At 41.7% G+C, this 21281-nt stretch overlaps 1 protein-coding gene across 1 annotated transcript in view; it reads right to left on the reverse strand.

The window, feature by feature from the left end:
- The window catches only part of IL6R (interleukin 6 receptor), a 65602-nt gene extending 45601 nt beyond the window's left edge, over nucleotides 1-20001 (reverse strand). Inside the window, exon 1 of the mRNA XM_007481993.3 lies at nucleotides 19220-20001. Within this exon, the coding sequence (XP_007482055.1) occupies nucleotides 19220-19304 (85 nt within the window). The 5' untranslated portion in view covers nucleotides 19305-20001. The remainder of the gene's footprint in view (nucleotides 1-19219) is intronic.
- Between the last annotated feature and the right edge of the window lie 1280 nt (nucleotides 20002-21281).

The raw sequence follows: 21281 nt of genomic DNA on the forward strand, positions 1-21281 counted from the left end.
TTGTTATGGGTGGACTAGAGCTCAGATATTGATCTTCCCATCTGTGCATGTTTTCTCTGCTCCTTAGTCTCTGGCCAGGATCCTCCCAGAATGTGCCCCCCCCCCCAGAAAGGGAGGGGAAGCGTGTGTGTCAATATTTGCCTGAGAGGCCAGGAGAATGCTTCAACGAGCATCCCTTCGTGGCTCTGTCCAGCACTCAGCCTGGGAGGCCGGGAACTGCTGTTTGCTGTCCCCACAAACGCCAACACCTCCACCCTGCGTGTGGGGGGGGGGGGAGGTGTGGAGAGACATTCCTCTTTCTAAACTTATCCTGGTGCTGAGAGGGATGGAGGGAAGAAGACAGAGCTGGGAGGAGGGTGATGAATTCTGTTCCTCCGGTGAATAAACAGCCCATAAATGAACCTCTGAGGCTTGAATGGAGTCCCACCTTCCTCTGCAGATCCCAATATTCAGACTCTCTTAGAGACGGTTTGTTTATTCCTCCACACACCCCTTCCCAAACACTAGACTTGGGGAGACAAGTATTGACAGCTTTTCCGTTTTCTCCCTCTGGGTTCAGCCGCTCATTCCCTGTGTGTGTGGCCTTAGACGAGTCATTATCTGTCTAAATCTCTAAAATGAGGAGTTTGAACTTCCTGACTTCTGAGAGCCCTTCTGGTTCTTAAGCGTTGTCTCTAGCAGGCCCAAGGGGAAAGCTGGACCTGCTGTCACCCCATCTCATGTTCCCATCATGCCTTAAACCCCAGGAGGGCAAACCCTGCCTGTTAACCATTGCCTGGGCCCCAGCCCCTGCCACCATGTTTTATGCATAGGGGGCACTCAAAATGTTCGCTAAATTGTGAATTCATTGACTCTCCAGGTCTTAAGGGCCCCAGGAATGGTCCAGTTGAATCCCTGCCACCACTCTCAACAGGGGTGGCATGTGGAGGGGGGGATGTTGGAGGAGGGTGGAGTGTCACATCCCTTCTTTCTCATGCCAAGATGGGGGTAGAGGGGCATCTTTCACCCAGGGGGAACTTCCACGGCAAAGACAACAAAGAAAAAATAGAAATAGGGCAATGAGGTGTAACAGTGGATAGAGCAGGAAGCTCAGAGTCAGGAGGTCCTGGGTTCCAATATGACCTCATATACTCCCTAGCTGTGTGGTCTTGCACAAGTCACTTAACCCCAGTTGCCTAGCCCTTACTGCTCTTTTGCCTTAAAATCAGTTCTTAGTGTCAATTCTAAAACAGAAGGTAAGGGTTTAAAAAAAGAGAAAAAGATAGTTACATATGTATGTTGGGAGAGGAGAGCCACTTGACAAACGAGATATAATTGCCAGATTATTATTATGCCACAATTATTATTATTCATAGTATATATTTATGTGTTTATATATGCTTATATATAATAATAAATTATATATTATTATTTAAAACCTTACCTTCAGTCTTAGAATAGATACTAAGTATGGTTTCAAGGCAGAAGAGTGGTAAGGGCTAGGTAATTGGGGTTAAGGGACACATCCAGGGTCACACAGCTAGGAAGCATCTAAAATCAGACTTTCTCAGGACTCCAGGTCTTGCTCTCTATCCACTGAGCCACTTCAATGCCTCTGTCACTTATTATTATGTCACATTTCTATATGTATAGTGACAAAATTCCCTGCTTTATCCAATTAAATCTCTCCTTCCCTTATCAGTCTAATTGATTACCAGTCAATTGGGGTAGAATCAGGGTCCTCAAATGGTCATGTTTATTCTTTACCTGTTGACCTGCTCTTTCTATCCAGAAGGATGGAAGCTCCTTCTGGGCAGAACCCAGCTTTCCTCTCGTGTTCTCAGGATCTAGCATAATTCCTTGTATGAAACAAGTGCTTAATAAACTCTCATCCAATTGGACTGTGCAGATAAGCAAATATTAATTCCTTTCTAACTCCAGTCATGTTTTTCCCCAATTGCATACCAAAGCAATTTTTAGCATTTCTAACATTTTGAGTTCCAAATTCTCCCCTTCCCCAGCCCTCTCCCTGCGGCAGTGAACAATTTGATATAAGTTATACAGCGACATTGATTCTCAGCTGGCTATTGGGCACTGGTATCTCTCCCTGCCCATGGCAGGATTGTCGCTCTCAGCCTGTGTGCTCTTGGAGGGCAGAGAGAATGACTGGTTCAACCCCAGCTGCACATCCCACATCACGCTGAAGGCAGGTACTCCATTTCGAGGTCTTGGGATAACGGCAGGGCCAACTCTGGCTCTCTGATTCTAAGAAGGCCTGGCTCTGGCCCAGCTCTGACTCGTAACAATTACTGGATTCCCCAAGCTCTCTAGGGAAGGACGTTTCCACCACCTCCTTGGGTTTTCCCTCAAAGAAAAGGAAACCAGCGCCTTGCCTATGGCTCCAAGGAACTTGGATCAGACTCTGGAAATTAGCCTTTTGTACCTGGAGCTGCTAGAATCCCAGCTCCCTGGTGGGGCAGGATTCACCCAGCCAAGTGATAAATGCCTCACATTCTTTGGATTTTATGATGAAGGCCAAAGAACTGGGGTCAGCCCTGACCTTCCCCATTCTTGGCTTCTGGTTGTGGGTTTGGGGAATGGGGAAAGTGGGATGGAGGCAGTCATCTTCATTTTTTGTCTTCTCTCTCCATGTAAACTTGTGAACATCAAAACTAGAGAAGAACACAAACACATATTTCCCAACTCTCTCACACAGATCACTTATGCTCTGTGCCAACAAAAACAAATCTCTGATTCCCGGTCCCATTTATGTAAGCTGCTAACTGGGCCAAAGCAAGAGCATTAGCTCGTGGCTGCTAATCCCAGCAGCCCCTTGGTCCAGAGCAGGAGCTTAAGATCATGGGCTGGACCAACCGAATGACCTCAGAGCTTCCTGCAACCTCACCCTCCCATCCTCTCAGGTTGTAGCCTGAGAGGATTTGAGATGTGGCCAAAGAGGAGGCAAGGAAGAGTCTTATTTCAGGAAGAGAACTTTTGATCAGAAAGGGGATGGGTGCCAAGAACAGAAGCCTCCAGCAGCTGGAGAGGAGGGAAGGGAAGGAAGCCTCGGATCCCCAGACCTCACACAGCTCTTTCTTTGTCCCTCTTTTCCACATTTATCATATATTTATTAATAGCATAACCATTTCTTCATGTGCTAGGTAGCCTAGTGGATAGAACCCAGGCCTCAGACTCAGGAAGACCTGAGTTCAAATCATATCTCTGACACCAGCTGTCTGACCCTTGACAAATCACTTAATCTCTATCTTCAGTGACTTCAGTTTCTTCATCTGAGAATATCATTTATATTGCTGGGGTTGATAAAATGCCATAACACAGGGTGTCCCCAAAATCTTAGTGCTGTTTTAAGCTAGAACATCTTAAATCTGCACTAAAGTTTGGCAGACACCTTGCATATATGAGAGAACTTTATGTACTTTAAAGCTAAAGAAGCTAGCTGCTCTTTCAAGTAACTAACCTCTGCTAGGGCACGGATTATATCGTAGGTAAACTTTGCATCCCCTGAGCCTGCCACACAATGGAACCTACTACAGATTCCTAATCAATAATCAGTAAGTTTGTAAAATTAAATGTAGACTTCTTTACTCAGCAATACGAGGCAGCTAGGTAGTGTAGTCTGGAGTCAGGAAGTCTCATCTTTCTGAGTTCAAATCCAGCCTCAGACACTATCTGGGTGACCCTGGGCATGCCACTTGACCCTATTTGTCTCAATTTCCTTGTCTGTAAAATGAGCTGGAGAAGGAAATGGCAAACCACTCCAGTAGCTTTGCCAAGAAAACCCTGAATGGGGTCACAAAGAGTTGGACTCCACTGAACAACAATAAAACCCAACAATCTGAGCAGAATCAAAGACTCACAGCATCTAAGAACTGGAAGGGATCTTTAATATAATCCAATCTAATATCTTCATTTTTTGGACAAAGAAACTAAGACCACACTGGTTCCAGGATTAGCCCAGGGTCACTGAAGTTGAAACCAGGCCTCAGGTTCCAAACCCAGTACTTCTCTGATTAGCTCTCTTTGAGGTTGGGAAAGGAACAGTTTGAATTTCATCTCACAGGCCCAGTTAACAAATGGACACATTTAGGGTGATTCTATCCATCCCTGAAGGGGCAGAGCCCTCCACTATGCCTCCTCTCCTCCTTCCTTTTTACCCCACCTCTCCCAGCTCTTTACTGTCCTCTTTCTCCTTAGGACTGTATACAAATCCTTATCTTTTCTACAAATTTCTCCTCCTTTTTATCATTGCCCTCTAAACATGCCTATAAATCTTGCAAAAAAGCACCCACGGAGTCCTGAGGTGTGAGGGAAGAGGTACGGTCTTCCCATGCCCATAGTAGTGCTGCCACAGAGATCTTGGTGGTGTGTGTGTGTGGGCGGGGGGGGGGGGGGTAATAAGGAAAGCAAGTCTCTTAGCTTTTCTCCTTCTGTTTCCTAAAGTCCAAAACTCACTAGTCATTCCCTTTGTCAATAAGCACTTTGTTGTTATTATGTCATTTCAGTTGTGTTTGACTCTGCAATCCCATTTAGAGTTTTCTTGACAGAGGTACTGAAGTGGTTAACCATTTTGTTCTCCAGCTTATTGGACAGATGAGGAAACTGAGGACAACAGGGTTAAGTGACTTGCCCAAAATCACACAGCTAGTATCAGAGGTCAACTTTGAACTCATGAAGGTAAGTCTTTCTGATTCCAATCCCAGTGCTGTAGCCACTGTACCACCTAGATATTCCAAATAAGCTCTACTTATTCCCTGTTATCTCTTTTTAAATATTTTTATTTTATTTTATATTTATTTATAGAAATATTTATTTTATATTTATGTATATGATGTTTCTATATTTATTTCTATAATTATTCATATATAAATACATATTTTATATTTATTTATATGTAGATATATTTTATATTCATATAGACATTTATTTATATATAACATATAAATGTATATCTTATATTTATGTGAATATTTTTATATATAATATTTTATTTATTTAAAATTTAAAAATGTTTAAACCCTTACTTTTCATCTTAGAATCTATACTATGTATTGGTTCCAAGGCAGAAGAGTGGTAAGGGCTAGGCAATGGGGGTTAAGTGACTTGCCCTGGGTCACACAGCTAGGAAGTGTCTGAAGTCAGATTTGAACCTAGGACCTCCCATCTCTGGGCCTGACTCTCAGTCCACTGAGCCACCCAACTGCCCCCTAATTTAAAATTTTTAATTAAATTCTTATATATTCCTATATAAATATAATTTATGTTTATTTAAATATTTATATATAACATTTGTTTATATAGATATTTATATATAATGTATTTTATATTTATTTATATATAAATTTATAGTTTCTATTTATTTATATATTTATGTATAAGTATGTTTATATTTATTTATATAAATATTTATATACAAACATATTTATAGAAATATTTTTTGTTTAATTTATTAATTAAAATTTGTTTATTTACATAAATATTTTATATATAACATTTTAATTATTATTTAAATTTGGCATTTAAAAGTCTTCACTCCCCTGACTCCAACTTATATTTCCAATCTTACTATATATATTTACTCTTCACACTCTCTCTAGTATAGCTAAACCTGCTTTCTTGCTCGTCCTCACCTACTGCATTCCATCTCCTATCTTCATACCTTTGTCTAGACTGTCCCCATGCTGAGAATGCACCCCCTCCTCACCTCCCCATCTTACAATGCCTAGCTTCCTTCAAAGCACAGTTTATGTGCCACCTCCTATAGGAAGCTTCTCCTTTCTCCTCAGTGCCTCCTACATAGCTAACATCATCTTGTATTACTTTGCATATCTCTTGTTCCATTTTATACTTTGTTCTATTTCTGCAGATTCTCTCCTTCGGAAAAGGAACAAAAAAAATTCATTTTTTTCTTTGTATCCCCAACACCTAAGACAGCATCGGGCACATAGAAAGGGCTCCTAAGAAAAGTTTCTTGATTTACCCATGAATTGATTCTACTTATTCCCTCCCAGAGGCAGTATGTCAGTTTTTCTGCTTCCCTTTCACTTCTTCAGGATGCCCAGAATGGTGGAAACAACACTATTTAGGTCAAGAAATAAGCATTTGAGTTCACTCCATTGCTAAATAGCCAGGTGACCTTCTCCAAGCCAGTTAATTTCTAGGGGACCCATTTTAAATGAGAGGGTTGGATTAAATGACATCTAAGGTTCCTAACCTTTGTGGCAGCCAGGTGGCTCAGTAGATAGAGTGCTAGGCTTGGAGTCAGGAAGACCTGAATTCAAATCCAACCACAGACACTAGCTATGTGACCATGGACAAGTCACTTAACCCCATTTGCCTCAGTTTCCTTCCTCATCTATAAAATGAGCTAGAGTAAATGGCAAACCACTCCAGTATCATTGCCAAGAAAACTCTTGGGCCGGCATTGACATACTATGCTCTATGGGGTCATGAACAGACATAAGTTTCCTAATAGGTTTATTCAATGATCTCTTGCTCAAAGTAGATTCTTTTTTTTTCCTTTTAGTCTTTACTTTATGGTTCAGAATCAATGCTGTGTATTAGTTTCTGGGCAGAAGAGGCCATAAGTGCTAGGCATAAGTGACTTGCCCAAGGTCACACAGCTAGAAAGTATCTGAGATCAGATTTGAACCCAGGACCTCTCATCTGTAGGCCTGGCTCTATCCAGTGAGCCACCTAGCTGCCCCTGTCACAGTAGATTCTTAACAAGTATTTGTCAAATAAGGGTGTGGTATAGTCAGAAAGTATGTTGTAATGAAAAAAAAAGGCATTACATTTGGATTTAAGAGACTGTTATCTGAATCACAGTACTACCATCTGTTTACCATATGACCTTAGGCAAATCATTGCCCCCCTTTCAGTAAAATGAGGGGAATTGAACTAGATTATCTTTAAGGTCCCTTCTACCTTTAAATCCTATGAATGAATAAGCAGAAAGCAAAGGATTCTTTCATGGATGAAAACCAAAAGCCCAGTTTGGAAACCATGCCCCTAACACCTTCCAGGAGTCAAGTTTCCACTTGCCTAACCCTTCCCTAAACACCAGTCCAATAATCAAACTCCTGCTCCAAGGCACACTGGCTGCGTCTCCCCTAATAATGAGTCTGTCGTCCTGGGACATCCTCTAGTTTGTACATATAAATATTTATCTTGGCTCCATGGTTCTTGTTCTATCTGTCCAATAAATTATAGATTGCATGAAGACAGAGATCGTGGCTCCTGTGAGCTCCACCAAAGTTAATCTACAGGTGGTGACTGGGAGACATCCTGAGAGTCAGGCATCCCTAATTTGTTTCTGGTTCCTCCGATTTTAGAAATTCCCAAAATTCTCCCCTGAAAATGTTAGCGATTAAATATCAGGCACATTGGGATTGGATACAGGAACAAGCAGAGTTTTCTAAATGAGGGGGATGAGGGAGGGGAGGGCCAGCTTCTAGTCCTTCCCGGAGCCCCATGTAAGGTAGCCAGCCGCTTGAGAATGACAGTCTTTGAAAGGAAGCCAAGGGAGGAGCCCTTGGGGAAGAGGCAGAGAAATGTCATGAGAAGACAGTGTACTCAGGAGACCTCGGTTTGAAATTTGGCTCAACACACTTTACAATGAGATAAAAAGCAAGTCATGTTGGCACACTGAAGCTCTAGAGTTGGAAGAGACCTGCATCAAGCCTCTCCCTTCTCTAATCCATCCTCCTTACTAAATCAGTATTCCTAAAGCCCGGCCAGAGATCATGGCTCCCCCACTCAAGAAGCTTCATTGATTCCCTGTGGTAGCCAGGATAAAGTACACATTTGTCTGTTTAGCATTTAAAACCTTTACAACCTGGCTTCTACCTACCTTCCCAAGATTATATTCCAGCTAAACTGGACTTTTTGCTGTTCCCCATTCATAATATTCTGTTGCCCATCTCTGTGATTTTCCACAGACTGTCCCCTAGGACTAGAATGTACTCTCTCCTCACCTCCACTTCTTTTTTGTTATTTTTTTAACTCTTAAAAATTAAAAAAAAAAAACCCTTACCTTCCATCTTAGAATCAATACTGTATATTGGTTCTAAGGTAGAAGAGCCCTAAGGGCTAGGCAGTGGGGGTGAAGTGACTTACCCAAGGTCACCCAGCTGGGAAGTGTCTGAGGTCAGATTTGAACCCTCCCATTTCTAGGCCTGGCTCTCAATCCACTGAGCTACCTAGCTGCCTCCCTCACCTCCACTTCTTAAAATTCTTCTTTCCTTCAATGCTCAATTCATATAGTACCTCCTACCTTAATTATCTCACTCTAGTTGTTAGTATCCTTTCCTCCTTCTCACATTACATTGTTATTTATTTTGTATATATTTGTATTTATTTATCAATGTTTGTGTTGTTTTCCTCCAATAGAATATAAACTCTTTGAGAGCAGGAACTGTATCCTTTTTGGGTTCCATCCATTCTTTGAAGACTTCTGGTACCAGGGGTACCACTACATCCTAAGGGAGCCCATTCTACTTCAGGATAGCTCCAAATCTTAGAAAACTTTTCCTTACATGAAACCTAAATTTTCCTCTTCGCAAATTCTACTCATTATGTTTTATTGTTCGGTCATTTTTCAATATTGTTTGATTCTTTGTAATTCCATTTGGGGTCCTCTTGGCAAAAATACTGGAGTGATTTCCTTCTCTAATTAATTTTATAGATGAGAAAACTGAGGTAAAAAAGGTTCAGTGACTTTCCTGGGGTCACACAGCTAGGAACTGTCTGAGCACAGATTTGAACTCATGAAGATGAATTTTTCTGACTCCAGATCCAGCCCTCTATCCACTGTGCCCCCTAGCTGTCCCATTATGTCTAGTTCTACCCAACAGGAGAATAGGACAAACTTATTATCTTTTCCTTTTGAATACTTGGAGAAAATTATCACAGAGCCCCTCCAAAATTTTCTTGTAACAAAGAAAATAATTAAACAAAACGCCATATCTGACAGCATATACAATGTTGTGACTTTTTTGTCCCTTCCCCCATCTCTGCTCTGAGAAAAGAATAATATTTCACCATCTGTGCTCTAGGACTATTAGTGTTTGGCTCAGAACTCAGGTTTTCTTTCAGAGATCTTCTTGATTTGCATTTGTTGTAGTTCATTGTGTATATTGTTCTTTTTAATATATATTTATTTCCTTCTTCATCAGTTCATACAAATCTTCCCACATTTCTCTGAATTCCTCTTATTTGTTATTTCTTACTATACAATAATATTTCATTTTATTCATATGACATGGCCCATTTTTACATTATCATAGGGTCTATTTAAGATTACTGTTTCATTTTTTAAAAGAATTTTAAATTAAAAACTTTTTTCTGTCTTAGAATCCATACTAAGTATCAGTTCCAAAACAGAAGATCAGTGAGGGTTCAGCAATTGGGGTTAAGTGACTTGCCCAGGGTCACATAGCTAGGAAGTGTCTGAGGCCAAAGTTGAACTCATAAAGAGTAGTCTTCCTGAGTTCTATTTGCTGCACCACCTAGTTAGTGGCCAACCTGGAATGAGAAGCCCAATCTTCTGACTCCGTCCAAGCCTCTCTTTACCATATCACCAAAATAAGATGTTAGATAAGGGGGAAACTTCTGACTGATTATTCTGATAAACTCCATTTCCCCAAGCACTAATCCTACCTAACCCTAATTGACCTCCTTCTACTGACTCACTACTTGGGGTTTGGGGAGGTGAGGGAGAGGGGGGTGGGCACTCCTGCATTGCATTTTACAACTTAGAATGTTTTCCTCACAACAACTCTGTGAGGGAGTAAATATAAGTATTATACCCATTTCACAGATGAGAAAATTAAGTCTCAAAGAAATAAAGTGAGTTGTCCACAGTCGCATAGTATAGAACTAAAACTAGAGTTCACATCTTGTCACACCAAGATTAATGTTGGAGGAGTGGGGAAACAGAATTAAGCCTCCAGAAGAGCTAGAACTCTGTTCCCTATTCCCCACTTCTCCCCCCATCCATGCACTATGTCCATCCTGGAAAACTATTATTAGGCAGGCTCCAGTCCTGGGCTTCTCTAAATTTAGGTGTTGGGAAAATCGAAGGCAAAAGGAAAAGGGGGATGGCTGAGGATGAGACAGACGGACTGTGTCAAGGAAACAATGAACATGAACTTGGACAGATTTTGAGAAATAGTAGTGAATGGAAGGACCTAGTGCACTATGTATGGTCCATGGAGTCACAAAGAGTGGGATACAACCAACCAATATCCACAACAAAGGTCAACAGAGTAGAATGTTAAGAATGGAAGTAGTGGAACAGCTTAGTGGCACCGTAGCTTGAGAACCAGACCTAAGGCAGGAAGGTCCTGGGTTCAAGTGTGACCTCAGATACTTCCTAGCCATGTGACCCTGATCAAGTCACTTGACCCCCATTGCCTAACCCTTATTACTCTTCTGCTTTGAAACCAATACACAGTCTTGATTCTAATATGGAAGGTAAGTTTTGTTGTTGTTGTTTTTAATGTAAGTGGAAAGGGCAGGAAAAGACTTCAACAAAATTATAAAGAAGTTTGTCTTTAGACTTCCCTCTTAAGCTGAATTCTTCATACCTACTCTACTTCCCCATTCCCAGTTGAAATCGTGTCTCCACAAAAGAGAGTATAAATTTAGACTTATGGGTTTTCCAAAATAGCCACAAGAACACGCTAATAGAGCTGTAAGTATCCCTAGAGTTCACCATCACTGCCCCCATTTTATGGTTGTGAAAACTGAAGCCCAAAGAATTCTGACTTCTGTAAACTTGTGGAGGGCCTGGACTAGCGACTTCAATTTCCCAATACTTGGTTTTGTGCTCCTTCCACAATAACATCCCTTCTCCTAGAAAGGACCATATATTATAGTAAATAGAGGGCTGCTCTTAAAATCGAGATGTCAAAAAAAAAAAAAATCAGAATGTCCCGGGTTTGAATCCTGTGTCAGAAACTCAAAATCTGTGTGGCCTCAGTTTCTCACATGGAAAAGGGGAATAATAATAGCATCTCCCTTGCAGTGTAATTTTAAGAATCAAATGAGAAAATATATTTAAGTTACTTGGTAAATGTTATAAAGAAATAGGGGAAAGCAGGGAGAGTAGGATAGTAGGGAACGATGTTGGTGAGCCAAGGCAAAGGTTTTCTTTTCTTTTTTTATGTGTAGCTTAGGTTAGCTTGCATTGTCATCTTTATTATATTTGTTGTTAAATAATTTTCAGTGCTATCTGGTGCTTTGTCCCATTTGGGGTTTTCTTGGCAAAGATACTGGTGTGATTCACTGTTTCTTTTTCCAGCTCATTTTACAGATGAGGAAACTAAGATAAGCAGAGTATGTGACTTGCTCAGGGTCACACAGCTAGGAAGTGTCTGAGGCCAAATTTAAATCCAGGACCTCCTATCTCTAGGCCTGGATCAGAGGTTGCTTTAAGCATAAGTTGATAACGTATATTCATTTATTCCAATATTATGTCACACTATCTTGTGTTAAAGTATATTGTATAATATATTATATTAAATTATATTGTATTAGATGGCATGTTATATCATCATATCAGATATCATATTTTAGTATATTGTGTTATCATACATTGTATTATGGGGAGCCAAGTGGTGTAGTAGATAGCTATTAAATCTTAAAACTATATTGTTGAAGCTGAAACACTATATTTACAATTTACCCTGTATAATCCCTATTTTATTATAAAGATATTTTCACTTTACCAATTAGATGAAATAACAAATTTCCACAGAAGTTTCCCGAAATTCTATAATTCAAACTATCTCCTTCCTTCCCTTCCCTCTGCCTTCCAGGAGCTGGCAAGCAATTTGATCTGGGTTATACATGTACTGATATGCAAAAGACATTTCTGTATTGTTCTTTTGTGTAAGAGAATAGTAGATAATCATACAAAGCCAGAATCCCCAAACAAAAATCCAAATAAACTCAAGGGAAGAATCAATGCTTTGATCTACATTCTGACTTCATCAGTTCTTTCTCCGGGGTGGAGAGCACTCTTTGTTTCAAGTCCCTCAGAATTGTCCTGAATCATTGTACTGCTGAGAGTAGCTACATCTATAAGTGATCATTCCACAGTATTGCTGTATAACCCCTATTTTAAAAGGAGGAGGTAAACAATGAAGGAAATAGGGAAAGCTAAAGGGAGAGTTGTAACAAGATAAAGGGCATTTATGGAGAAAAGGGAAGGCTGTAACTATGGAAACTGAACAGAAGAGGCAAGATAGATTAATGGAGAGAGAAGGGGCAAATGGACTCAGCTGATGAGGTAAATAAATGGTTGTGAATTCAGCACCATTTGGACAAGAAGGGATAAGGAGTGAACCTGGGACAAAGAACCTCAGACACCCAAAAAGGAATGTTATAGCTAGTAGCTCCCCATGGTCCTGAAGGGGACAATAGAGCAGGAAGGCTATAAGAACTCACCCATAATTCGTGGGGAGTATTGTGCAATATAAAGACCTCTGCATCAGGAAAGGAAAGATCCAGAATGAAAGGATGTGTGTTCAAATCCTAGCTCTACCAGTTACTAGCCATGTGACCTTGGGAAAATCAGTCATTTCCCCAAGCCTCAGTTTCCTCAGCTGTAAAAGGAAGATAGATGAGATGACCTCTAAGATGCCCTTCATCTCTAAATCTAAGAGTCTATAATAGCTCCCAGGGGCAATTTAGGAACTGCAATATATTTTCCTCCCAATATCCTTGGTTTTACAGGTAAATAATTATCCCTAATTCATAAATGAAAAAACTCAGTCCAAGTAGTGAGTTGCCAAGATCATGCAGCTGATAGTTAGCAAAAGAGGGACTCAAATTCACATTTTCTTAGTCTTATAGTGAAAGGATGTAGATTTTGAGGTAGAAGGGACTTCAAAGACTCCACAAATCTCTCAGCAGTAGGATGAAGAAGCCGGGGGCCAGAGATATAAAATATCTTGTCCCCAAGACCTGTGATGAGTTTGGTTCTCAACCTTCAAAATCAGTATTCTTTCCCCCATATCATGGCTCTTACACTGCTCTTTCCATTGAACCACACTACCTCCTTCAATAGTCGGCATCTAGGAGAAAGGCCTGTGGACTAAAACATCTTTTTAAAATCCTTACTTTGTGTCTTAATATCAATTCTAAGATAGAAGTGTGGCAAGGGCTAGGTCACTGGGGTTAAATGACTTGCTCAGGATCACAACGCTAGGAAGTGTCTGAGGTCAGATTTGAACCTAGGTCTTCCAGACTCCAGATCTGGCACTCTATTTACTGTACTACCTAGCTACCCCTGGACTGAGTTTTTAAGGCATCAGGATGTTGGGGGGAAAGCATTACATTTGGAATCAGAAGAACTCCGGTTCATTGAATCACAAAAATTTGTCACTTGGCAGCCAGCCCCTCGGGGATGAGCTGCTCTGCATTTTCCTAGGTTGATCCAAGGATGACAGATATCCCTGGCCTGAATCTGAAGTTTTTCCAACATGGTAGATCTGCCCAACGTCCTACCACTGTTGTGGCTTGCAAAAACTAGGAGTCACTTGCAAACCCCAAGAAGACATCAGAGGAGGACTTTAATCAACAGGTCCCATATGTAAAATGAGGATAATTCCTACAATAATAATTTCATAGGAATTTTTGATGATCAAATGAGAAAACACATAGTGTGCTTTCTAGCAATCATTTGAAATAGTCCAGATATATGCCACTCTCCTCTCTTTAATTAGATTACAAGCTCATGAGGTCAGGACCCTTTTTATTGCCTTCAGGGCACACACACACACATATGCATCTGTGTGTGTGTGTGTGTGTGTGTGTGTGTGTGTGTGTGTCTAAGGTTCTTTGAAACACCACATCTTTGGTATGCCTACCTGTGAACTTGTGATTGAAGGGGATAGGTGGAATGAAAAATGGGTAACCACCAAAGGAAAACCCTGGGGGAAAGACTGAGCCCTGGGGGCTCTGGTTTTGTTGACTAAACCTCAAACCTCCACCCCTCCCCTTGTCTTCCGGGGAGGTAACTCTGGGATCACAGAATCTCTGAATTAGAGACTTTGGGAGTCATCTAGTCTTCCCCAACTCAAAAAAATAAAACTATAACCTCTACAACATACCTCCCAACTGATTTTCCAGTAAAGGGGAACTCACTATCTCCCAAGGAAGTCCATTCCACTTTGGGACCATTCTAAGTTTGGAAGAATTTCCTTAAATTAAGCCGAAGCTTGTCTTTTTTTAAATTCCATGCATTGCTCAGAGTTCTGCTCTCTGGGGCCAAGGGAACAAGTTGAACCCCTCTTCCAAGTGATAGCCTTTTAGACATGTGAAAACAGTTATTATGTTTCCTCTAAGCCTCTTCTTCAAGTTAAGAATTCTTAGTTCTTTCAGCCCTTCCTCAAATGACACAAACTCCATTATGGTCACCCTCTTCTCTCCAGTTTATCAGTGTGCTTTCTATGGTGCGGCTCCCAGAATAGAACAATGTGCTCCAGATGTGGTCAGATGGGGACAACACAGCAGGAAGGACAGATACAGTATGTATACATGTTCAAATGGGCAAAGCCTTGAGGGAAAGTGTCATCCAAGTGGCTGTTTTACTGAGAAAAATGAATCAAAATTGACTTCTAGGAACTTTTAGCTCTGGAAGCATTGTTCCTGATCCACTCCCAAACCTCCTCATTTTATAAAAGCTAGTAAGTGGCAGAGCTAGGACTTGAACACACAACTTTTGATTCTAGGTCTTTCCTTTCCTGATGCAGAAGCCTTTCAACTGCACAATACTTCCCACTTATTATGGGTAAGTTCTTATACCTACCTGCTCTATTGACCCCTTGTTTATAAAAGAAAAAGAGGCCTACAGGGGTTAAATGATTTGTCCATGGTCACTCATCAAAGTGGAAATAATGGGGGAAAGGCAGCTAGGTGATGGTGCAGTGGATAGAACTCTGGGCTTGGAGTGAGGATGACTGGAGTTCAAATCCAATCTTGGGTGAATCATTCAAGCTCAGTTTCTTCAACTGTAAAATGGGGATAATAATAGTATCGCCCTCTCAGGGTTGTTGTGAGAATCAAATGAGATAATATTTATCACAGTAACTGACACATAGTAAATAAACACTATATAAATATTAGCTATTATTATCCAATGAGATAAAATCTGTAAAGCATTTATCATAGTCTCACACATTGTAGGTACTATATAAATGCTAATTATTACTATTTTATTTTTTTTAAACCCTTACCTTTCATCTTAGAATCAATACTGTATATTAGTTCCAAGGCAGAAGAGTGGTTAGGGCTAGACAATGGGGGTCAAGTGACTTGCCCAGGGTCATCCAGCTAGGAAGTGTCTAAGATCACATTTGAACCCAGGACCTCTCATCTCTAGGTCTGGCTCTCAATCCACTGAGTCACCCAGCTGCTCCCTAGTCATTACTATTTTAGAACCAAGAGTTGAACCTTGGTTTCCTGGCTCTAAAACTTGTGCTCTTTCTATCATACCATGCTGCAGAAAGGTCAAAATGGCCCTTGCCTCACCCCTTTCTACAAAAACCAGCAAAGAGCTTGGATAACTACATAATCGGTGGCTACCTTGGATATTTATTTGCCTTACAAAAAATGAAACTTTCAAGTTCAAGAATATATAGACCAACCAGACGTCAATAATTGTGAGATCTAAATAAGAGAGGCAACATGGTCCAATAGCTAGAGAACAATGCAGAGACAGGAAGACCTGGGTCCCAGCTCCATGTCTACCATATAATAACAATAGCTAGCACTTAGATCTAACTTAAAGGTTTGCAAAACATTTTGCAAATTTCTCGTCTGATCTTACAACAATTCTTGAAGGTAGGTACAACTATTATTATTATTATCCCTGTTTTACAGATGAGGAAACTGAGATGAACAGAGATTTAAGTCACAGATTGGCTATGTGACCCGTGACAACCTATTTACCTTTCTGCTTCAGGTAGCTAAGACAAAGAGGGAAAGTCCCTTGGTAGAACCTCCTTTTGCTAATGAAATCATAAGAGAAAGAAACAAAGAAAATGGAAGAAAGGAAGGTAGAGGGAGAATGGGAGAAAGGAAAGGGAGAGAGGGAGGGAAGGAAGGAAGGAAGGAAGGAAGGAAGGAAGGAAGGAAGGAAGGAAGGAAGGAAGGAAGGAAGGAAGGAAGGAAGGAAGGAAGGAAGGAAGTTACCTTTATATGGTCTTTACATTTTACTAGAAGTTTAAAGTTTTAAGCCAAAGGATTGAATGTCTAATTATAGATATCAGGTATCAGAAAACCAAACTGAGTATTTTGGGAGGCAAGTAAATCTAACTGGTTCTTGAAATCATGCTATATAAGTAGTTACTAAGTCTGTCTATGGGTCCTATTAGCTCTAGGCTTGGACACCTGTGGGGTAGGGATGACATAGAGAAGGATGGAGCAGAAGGAGATTATAATAAAAGGAATGTTAGAAGCTGGAGAAACTTCCAAAACAATTGTTTTACATATTTTGAGTTACTAGGGGAACAGAAGCCTGGAGTCATAAGAAGAGTTGGCATTTTACCTGGAGCTATAAGAAAACAAAATGCTTTCTTCCCAATAATCCTATTAGGTAGTTGATGAAAGTTTTATTATCCTCATTTTATAGATGATGAAACTGAAACACATAGACATAATTGACTTATTGAGAGTCACAGAGCTAATAAAGAATAGAAGTAGTATTTAACCCAGATTTCTTGACACCAAGTCTAGCACTTTTATCCACCAGTATCAAAAAAATGTTGAATAATCCCTGTTGGGGGCAGCTAGGTAGCTCAGTGGATAGAGAGCCAGACCTGGAGAGAAGAGATCATGGGTTCAAATCTGACCTCAAATACTTCCTAGCTGCATAACCCTGGGAAAGTCACTTAACCCTCGTTGCCTAGCCCTTTACTGCTCCTCTGCCTTAGCACCAATACATAGTATTGATTCTAAGATGGAAGGTAAAGATTCTTTCTTTCTTTTTGAGAAATCCCTGTTTATTTTACAGATGAATAAATTGAAATCCAGAGAGATAAGATTTCACAGATTTAAGATCAATAGTAGGGCCACAGGGGCAAAACTTGAACTCCGGCTTTTCGACTCTCAGTCTTATATTTACATTCTACCAGATCACATGCACCTGTTGGCATTTCCCCAATAGGACAACTCTAATTTCTTCCCCCCCCCCAACACATCTTGATTCTCTGAAAGTGAACATCTAAGTCATTTGATCCATTTACCTTACCTGGTTTCTCTTATTTTTCTATTTTTACTCTCAGGCTTGTAGGCTGTGTGTGCGCATGTGTATATAGCTTGGACCCTGGATGTTTTTTGATTCTCTGAATTTTCCTATGATGCTAGGCAAGTTGATATTTCCTCCAAGTTCTATTTGCCCAGAGTTGCTGCATAGAGAGAAAGAAAAGCCTGCCTAAAATACCTCAAACCTGCCACAGGACCTTCCCTACTGGCTCCCTCTAACTAAGGTACAATTAGGAATAGTGTTTGTATATTGTGAATTTCTACCTATACCAACTACAGCTCTTGGGGACTCATCCTGTCTCCTCCCTTGTTATTTTCTTCTTCCTCACCCCCACTCTCCTGGCTGGTACCCAGGACACCAAGTTGGGATCATCGATTCTTTTTCCATTTCTCTTTCTCTCTAAGCCCCCAGAAGATAATGCATGACTTTGAGCTGTGTCAGGATTTTCCTTCTTGTTCCTTTTTTCTTCCATATTATAAAACCTTGTTGTCTTGTCAGTCTACACTCAAAGATCTAGAAGAGAACCCAACAGGTTGCCAAGACTAGCACCCCTACCTTCTTTTAAACACAGCAGACCAACAATTTACACCCTCTCTTTGGGAATGAAACCAGAAAAGAGAGAGAAGGGTACACACCTGACTCACTCTGCCTGCTTAGAGGCCAGAGACTTGATTAGACAGTATTTGACCCAGTGAGAATGGGGTACCTTGGGGCTAACAATCCAGAGGAAAAAGGAACCCCATAGCTGATTGATCCTTGCAAGAAACAAACCTATTGCCTTCTAGAGATCCTCACAGCCACACACAAACCTAAAAATAAACCCCCAGAGGCACTGCCACCAAAGCTGGAAGAGAAACTGAGACATGCTGTATATGGCCTGGGCATCCAGCCAAGGCCTTGATATTCATGGAAATATTTGCCCAGGGGGTGATTCAGAATCACCAACCATCAAGCAAATGGGGCCCTTCAGTTGCAGAATCTCCCCTCGACCCTAGACAGGAAGGGGGAGTGGGGGCTGGGGTTTGCTAGCTCTAGTCACTTGGTGATCTCCAGATCTTGGCAGTAGGTTCCCAGAAAAACAAGCTCTAGACTTGCCAGGACTGGGTGGAGGGGAGAAGAGGAGAATAGAGTGGGTCAGTGACTCAGCATGGCTGATGTCAGTCAACCTCACACTCAGGAAGGAGTCATCCCCAAAGCTTCAGAGGACTGGGGGGAGCAACTCAGGGACAGCCCATTGGGAAGAGAGAGGAGTTGGGGCAGGTTGGAGGAAACAGCCCTGCCCACAAGAAAACTTTTCAAGCATCTTTGCCCCTGGGACATCTGAAAGTTTGAGGGAGAGGGTGACAAAGCTCCAGGTGCTGAAAGTAGAGTACTGAGGGCTGGCCCCAAGTGGTCTTGGTTGTCAGAGAGAAACCAAGTCACGTGAAGCAGGTACAGAGACCTGTCCCCATAAGAGAACAGCCACTGATGGAGCAGGGGACGCATCCAAGACCTTTCCCTTGCCTTATGTCCATCAGACATATCACAGAAAATTTTTGAGGGATAGAGGAGGAGGGGGTCCAAATCTAATATTTTGATCAGTATAGAAAACTTTCAAGGTGGAAGGTCTCTCCACTGGGGCTCTGAGGGGTTCTTGGACTTCCTGGCATATATTACACAACTACCAAACGTCAGAGTTGGGATGTTACCTTAGAAATCATCTAGTCCAACGCCCTCATTTTCATTTTACAGATGAGGAAACTGATGGGGCCAATGTCTGATAAGAAGTCAAAAGTCCCGAGTATTCTAGGAAACTAGATGAACTTTGTTAGGAATCAGCTTAAGCAAGGAGCGCCACTATGGACCTTTTTCTGTCAATCTGTTTTTTTTCTATCCGTAGCCCCAAAGGCAACACCCTCGATCCGTGCCCCACGACCCCCAGATTTCCCAAGAGAGATAATAGCTTACCTAGTCTGGGGCAATCTTCTGGGACCAGCCCATCTCCAAAAGCCAAGAACAGGACGGCCAGGAGTCCCAAGGTGGCAGACAGCATGCTTACTTCTCTTCTAGTACACCATTCTCCAATGGGAACGGCCCTCCCCAGCCTCTGGCTGGCCTCACTCCTCCCTGTGTCCTTTCGTCATGTCAGGTTCATTCCCAGTCCCCATCCCGGGGAGCTCCGCTGCCTAGCCGACTCTGCGCTCCCCAGCCTGCCCAGCGCCCAGCTCCGCTACCTAGCCGCCACCGCGCCTGTCTCCGCGTCCCGCTCGGCTCCCCAGACTGCTCCACGCGCTCGTTCCGCGCTGCCCTGTGCCCCCGGCTCGGCCGGGCTCCACACTCCTCTCCTTGCCTGCCTCTGCCGCCCGAGCCCGGGCAAGAGCGAGCGAGTGAGCGGACGAGCGCCCAGACGCGGGACTCCCTCTCTCACTCCCTCTCTCGTTCACTGTCAGCTAGCCCCGACTGCCTTAGCTCAACTTCCCACATCCACATGACTCAGAGTCGTGGATGGTCCTGGCAAACACAGGAAAACATTTGAGGAACTCAGCACTGAAGCGGCTATCGACCCATGTGCGATTGTGAAATCGGGAGCCGATTGAGCAACAGACAGCCCTGCTAAGAGGGGAGCCGGGAGGGCGGGGCTCCAGCCAACCCTCCACACCTGAGCGTGGAGGGGACGGGAGAGCTTCTGGTTCGAGGAGCGCCCCGTGCTTTCACAGACTGGTCTCTTCTCAGCAACAGTGGAAAAGGGAAAAGAGGTGGGGTGGGGAGTGTCATTATTAAATCTGGTTTATCAGATAAGACCGCTAAGGTTCAGAGAGTTCAAATGACTTGCCCGGAACCCTACAGCAAGTTAGTGGTACAGCCGAGACGAAGTCAGTTCTTCCTCAAAAACAATAACAACTAGTATTTATAGGGTATTTCCCAAGAGAGGGTGACTTTAAGCTGACTGTGGGGAAACACACTATATAGTGCCTGGAATGTGCTTTACAAATATTATCTCGTTTTATTCTCCTGACAACACTGGGAAATCGGTGCAATTATTATCCCATTTTACAGATGAGAAAACAGAAGCAGACAGTTTAAATGACTTGCCTAGTGTCCTATAGCTAGTTAAGTATCACAAGTAGGATTTGAATTTGGCTCTCCCTGACACCAGGTCTAGACTTTTTGTCACCTAGAGGTCAGTGCTTTTCTTTTCTTGTTTTAGGTTTTATTTGTTAATATTTATTTATTTTAAAAATATTTTTCCATGTAGTGCTTTTCTTAAAAGGGTAGAGGGGCAAACCCTTAGAGCTCTGGTTGGGAACAAAACCTGAAAAACAATGCCCTAAAAAATTGGAAACTGAGGAGTGCCCATCAATTAGGGAATGGCTAAACAAGTTGTGATATATGTTTGTAATGGAATATTACTGTGCCATAGGAAATAATAAACAGGACCAACAGAAAGAATTCAGAAAAACCTGAAAAGACTTACATGAAATGAGGTAAAATGAAATGAGCAGAACCAGGAGAACAATGTATACAGTAATAGCAATATTGTATGATTATCAACCCTGAATGACTTAGCTATTATCAGCAATGCAAGGATCCAAGACAATTCCAAGGGACCCATGATGAAAAATGCTATCCATGAGAGAGCCTGAATACAGATCAAAGCACACCATTTTTCACTTTATTTCCTTCATGAGTTTTTTCTTGTTATGTGAGATACCTGTCTTCTTTCATAACATGATGAGTATGGAAATATGTATTGCATGATAGTGCAGGTATAACCTCTATCAGATTTACTTGTCATGTAGAGAGGGGAGAGGGAAGGGAGGGAGGAAGAGATTTGGGTAACTGTCAGAAAATAAATGTTTAAAATTATTTCTATATGTAAGTAGGGGGAAATATAATAAAACATTATGGGGCAGAGAAAAGATGCGAAGGAGAAGGATTTCAGAAAAACCTGGAAAGATCTACATGAACTGATGTAGACTGAAGTGAGTAGAACCAGAACACTGTACAGCAATCTTGTACTATGATCAAC

The sequence above is a fragment of the Monodelphis domestica genome, chromosome 2 (genome assembly GCF_027887165.1).
Source record: "Monodelphis domestica isolate mMonDom1 chromosome 2, mMonDom1.pri, whole genome shotgun sequence".
Classification (NCBI taxonomy): Eukaryota; Metazoa; Chordata; class Mammalia; order Didelphimorphia; family Didelphidae; genus Monodelphis; species Monodelphis domestica.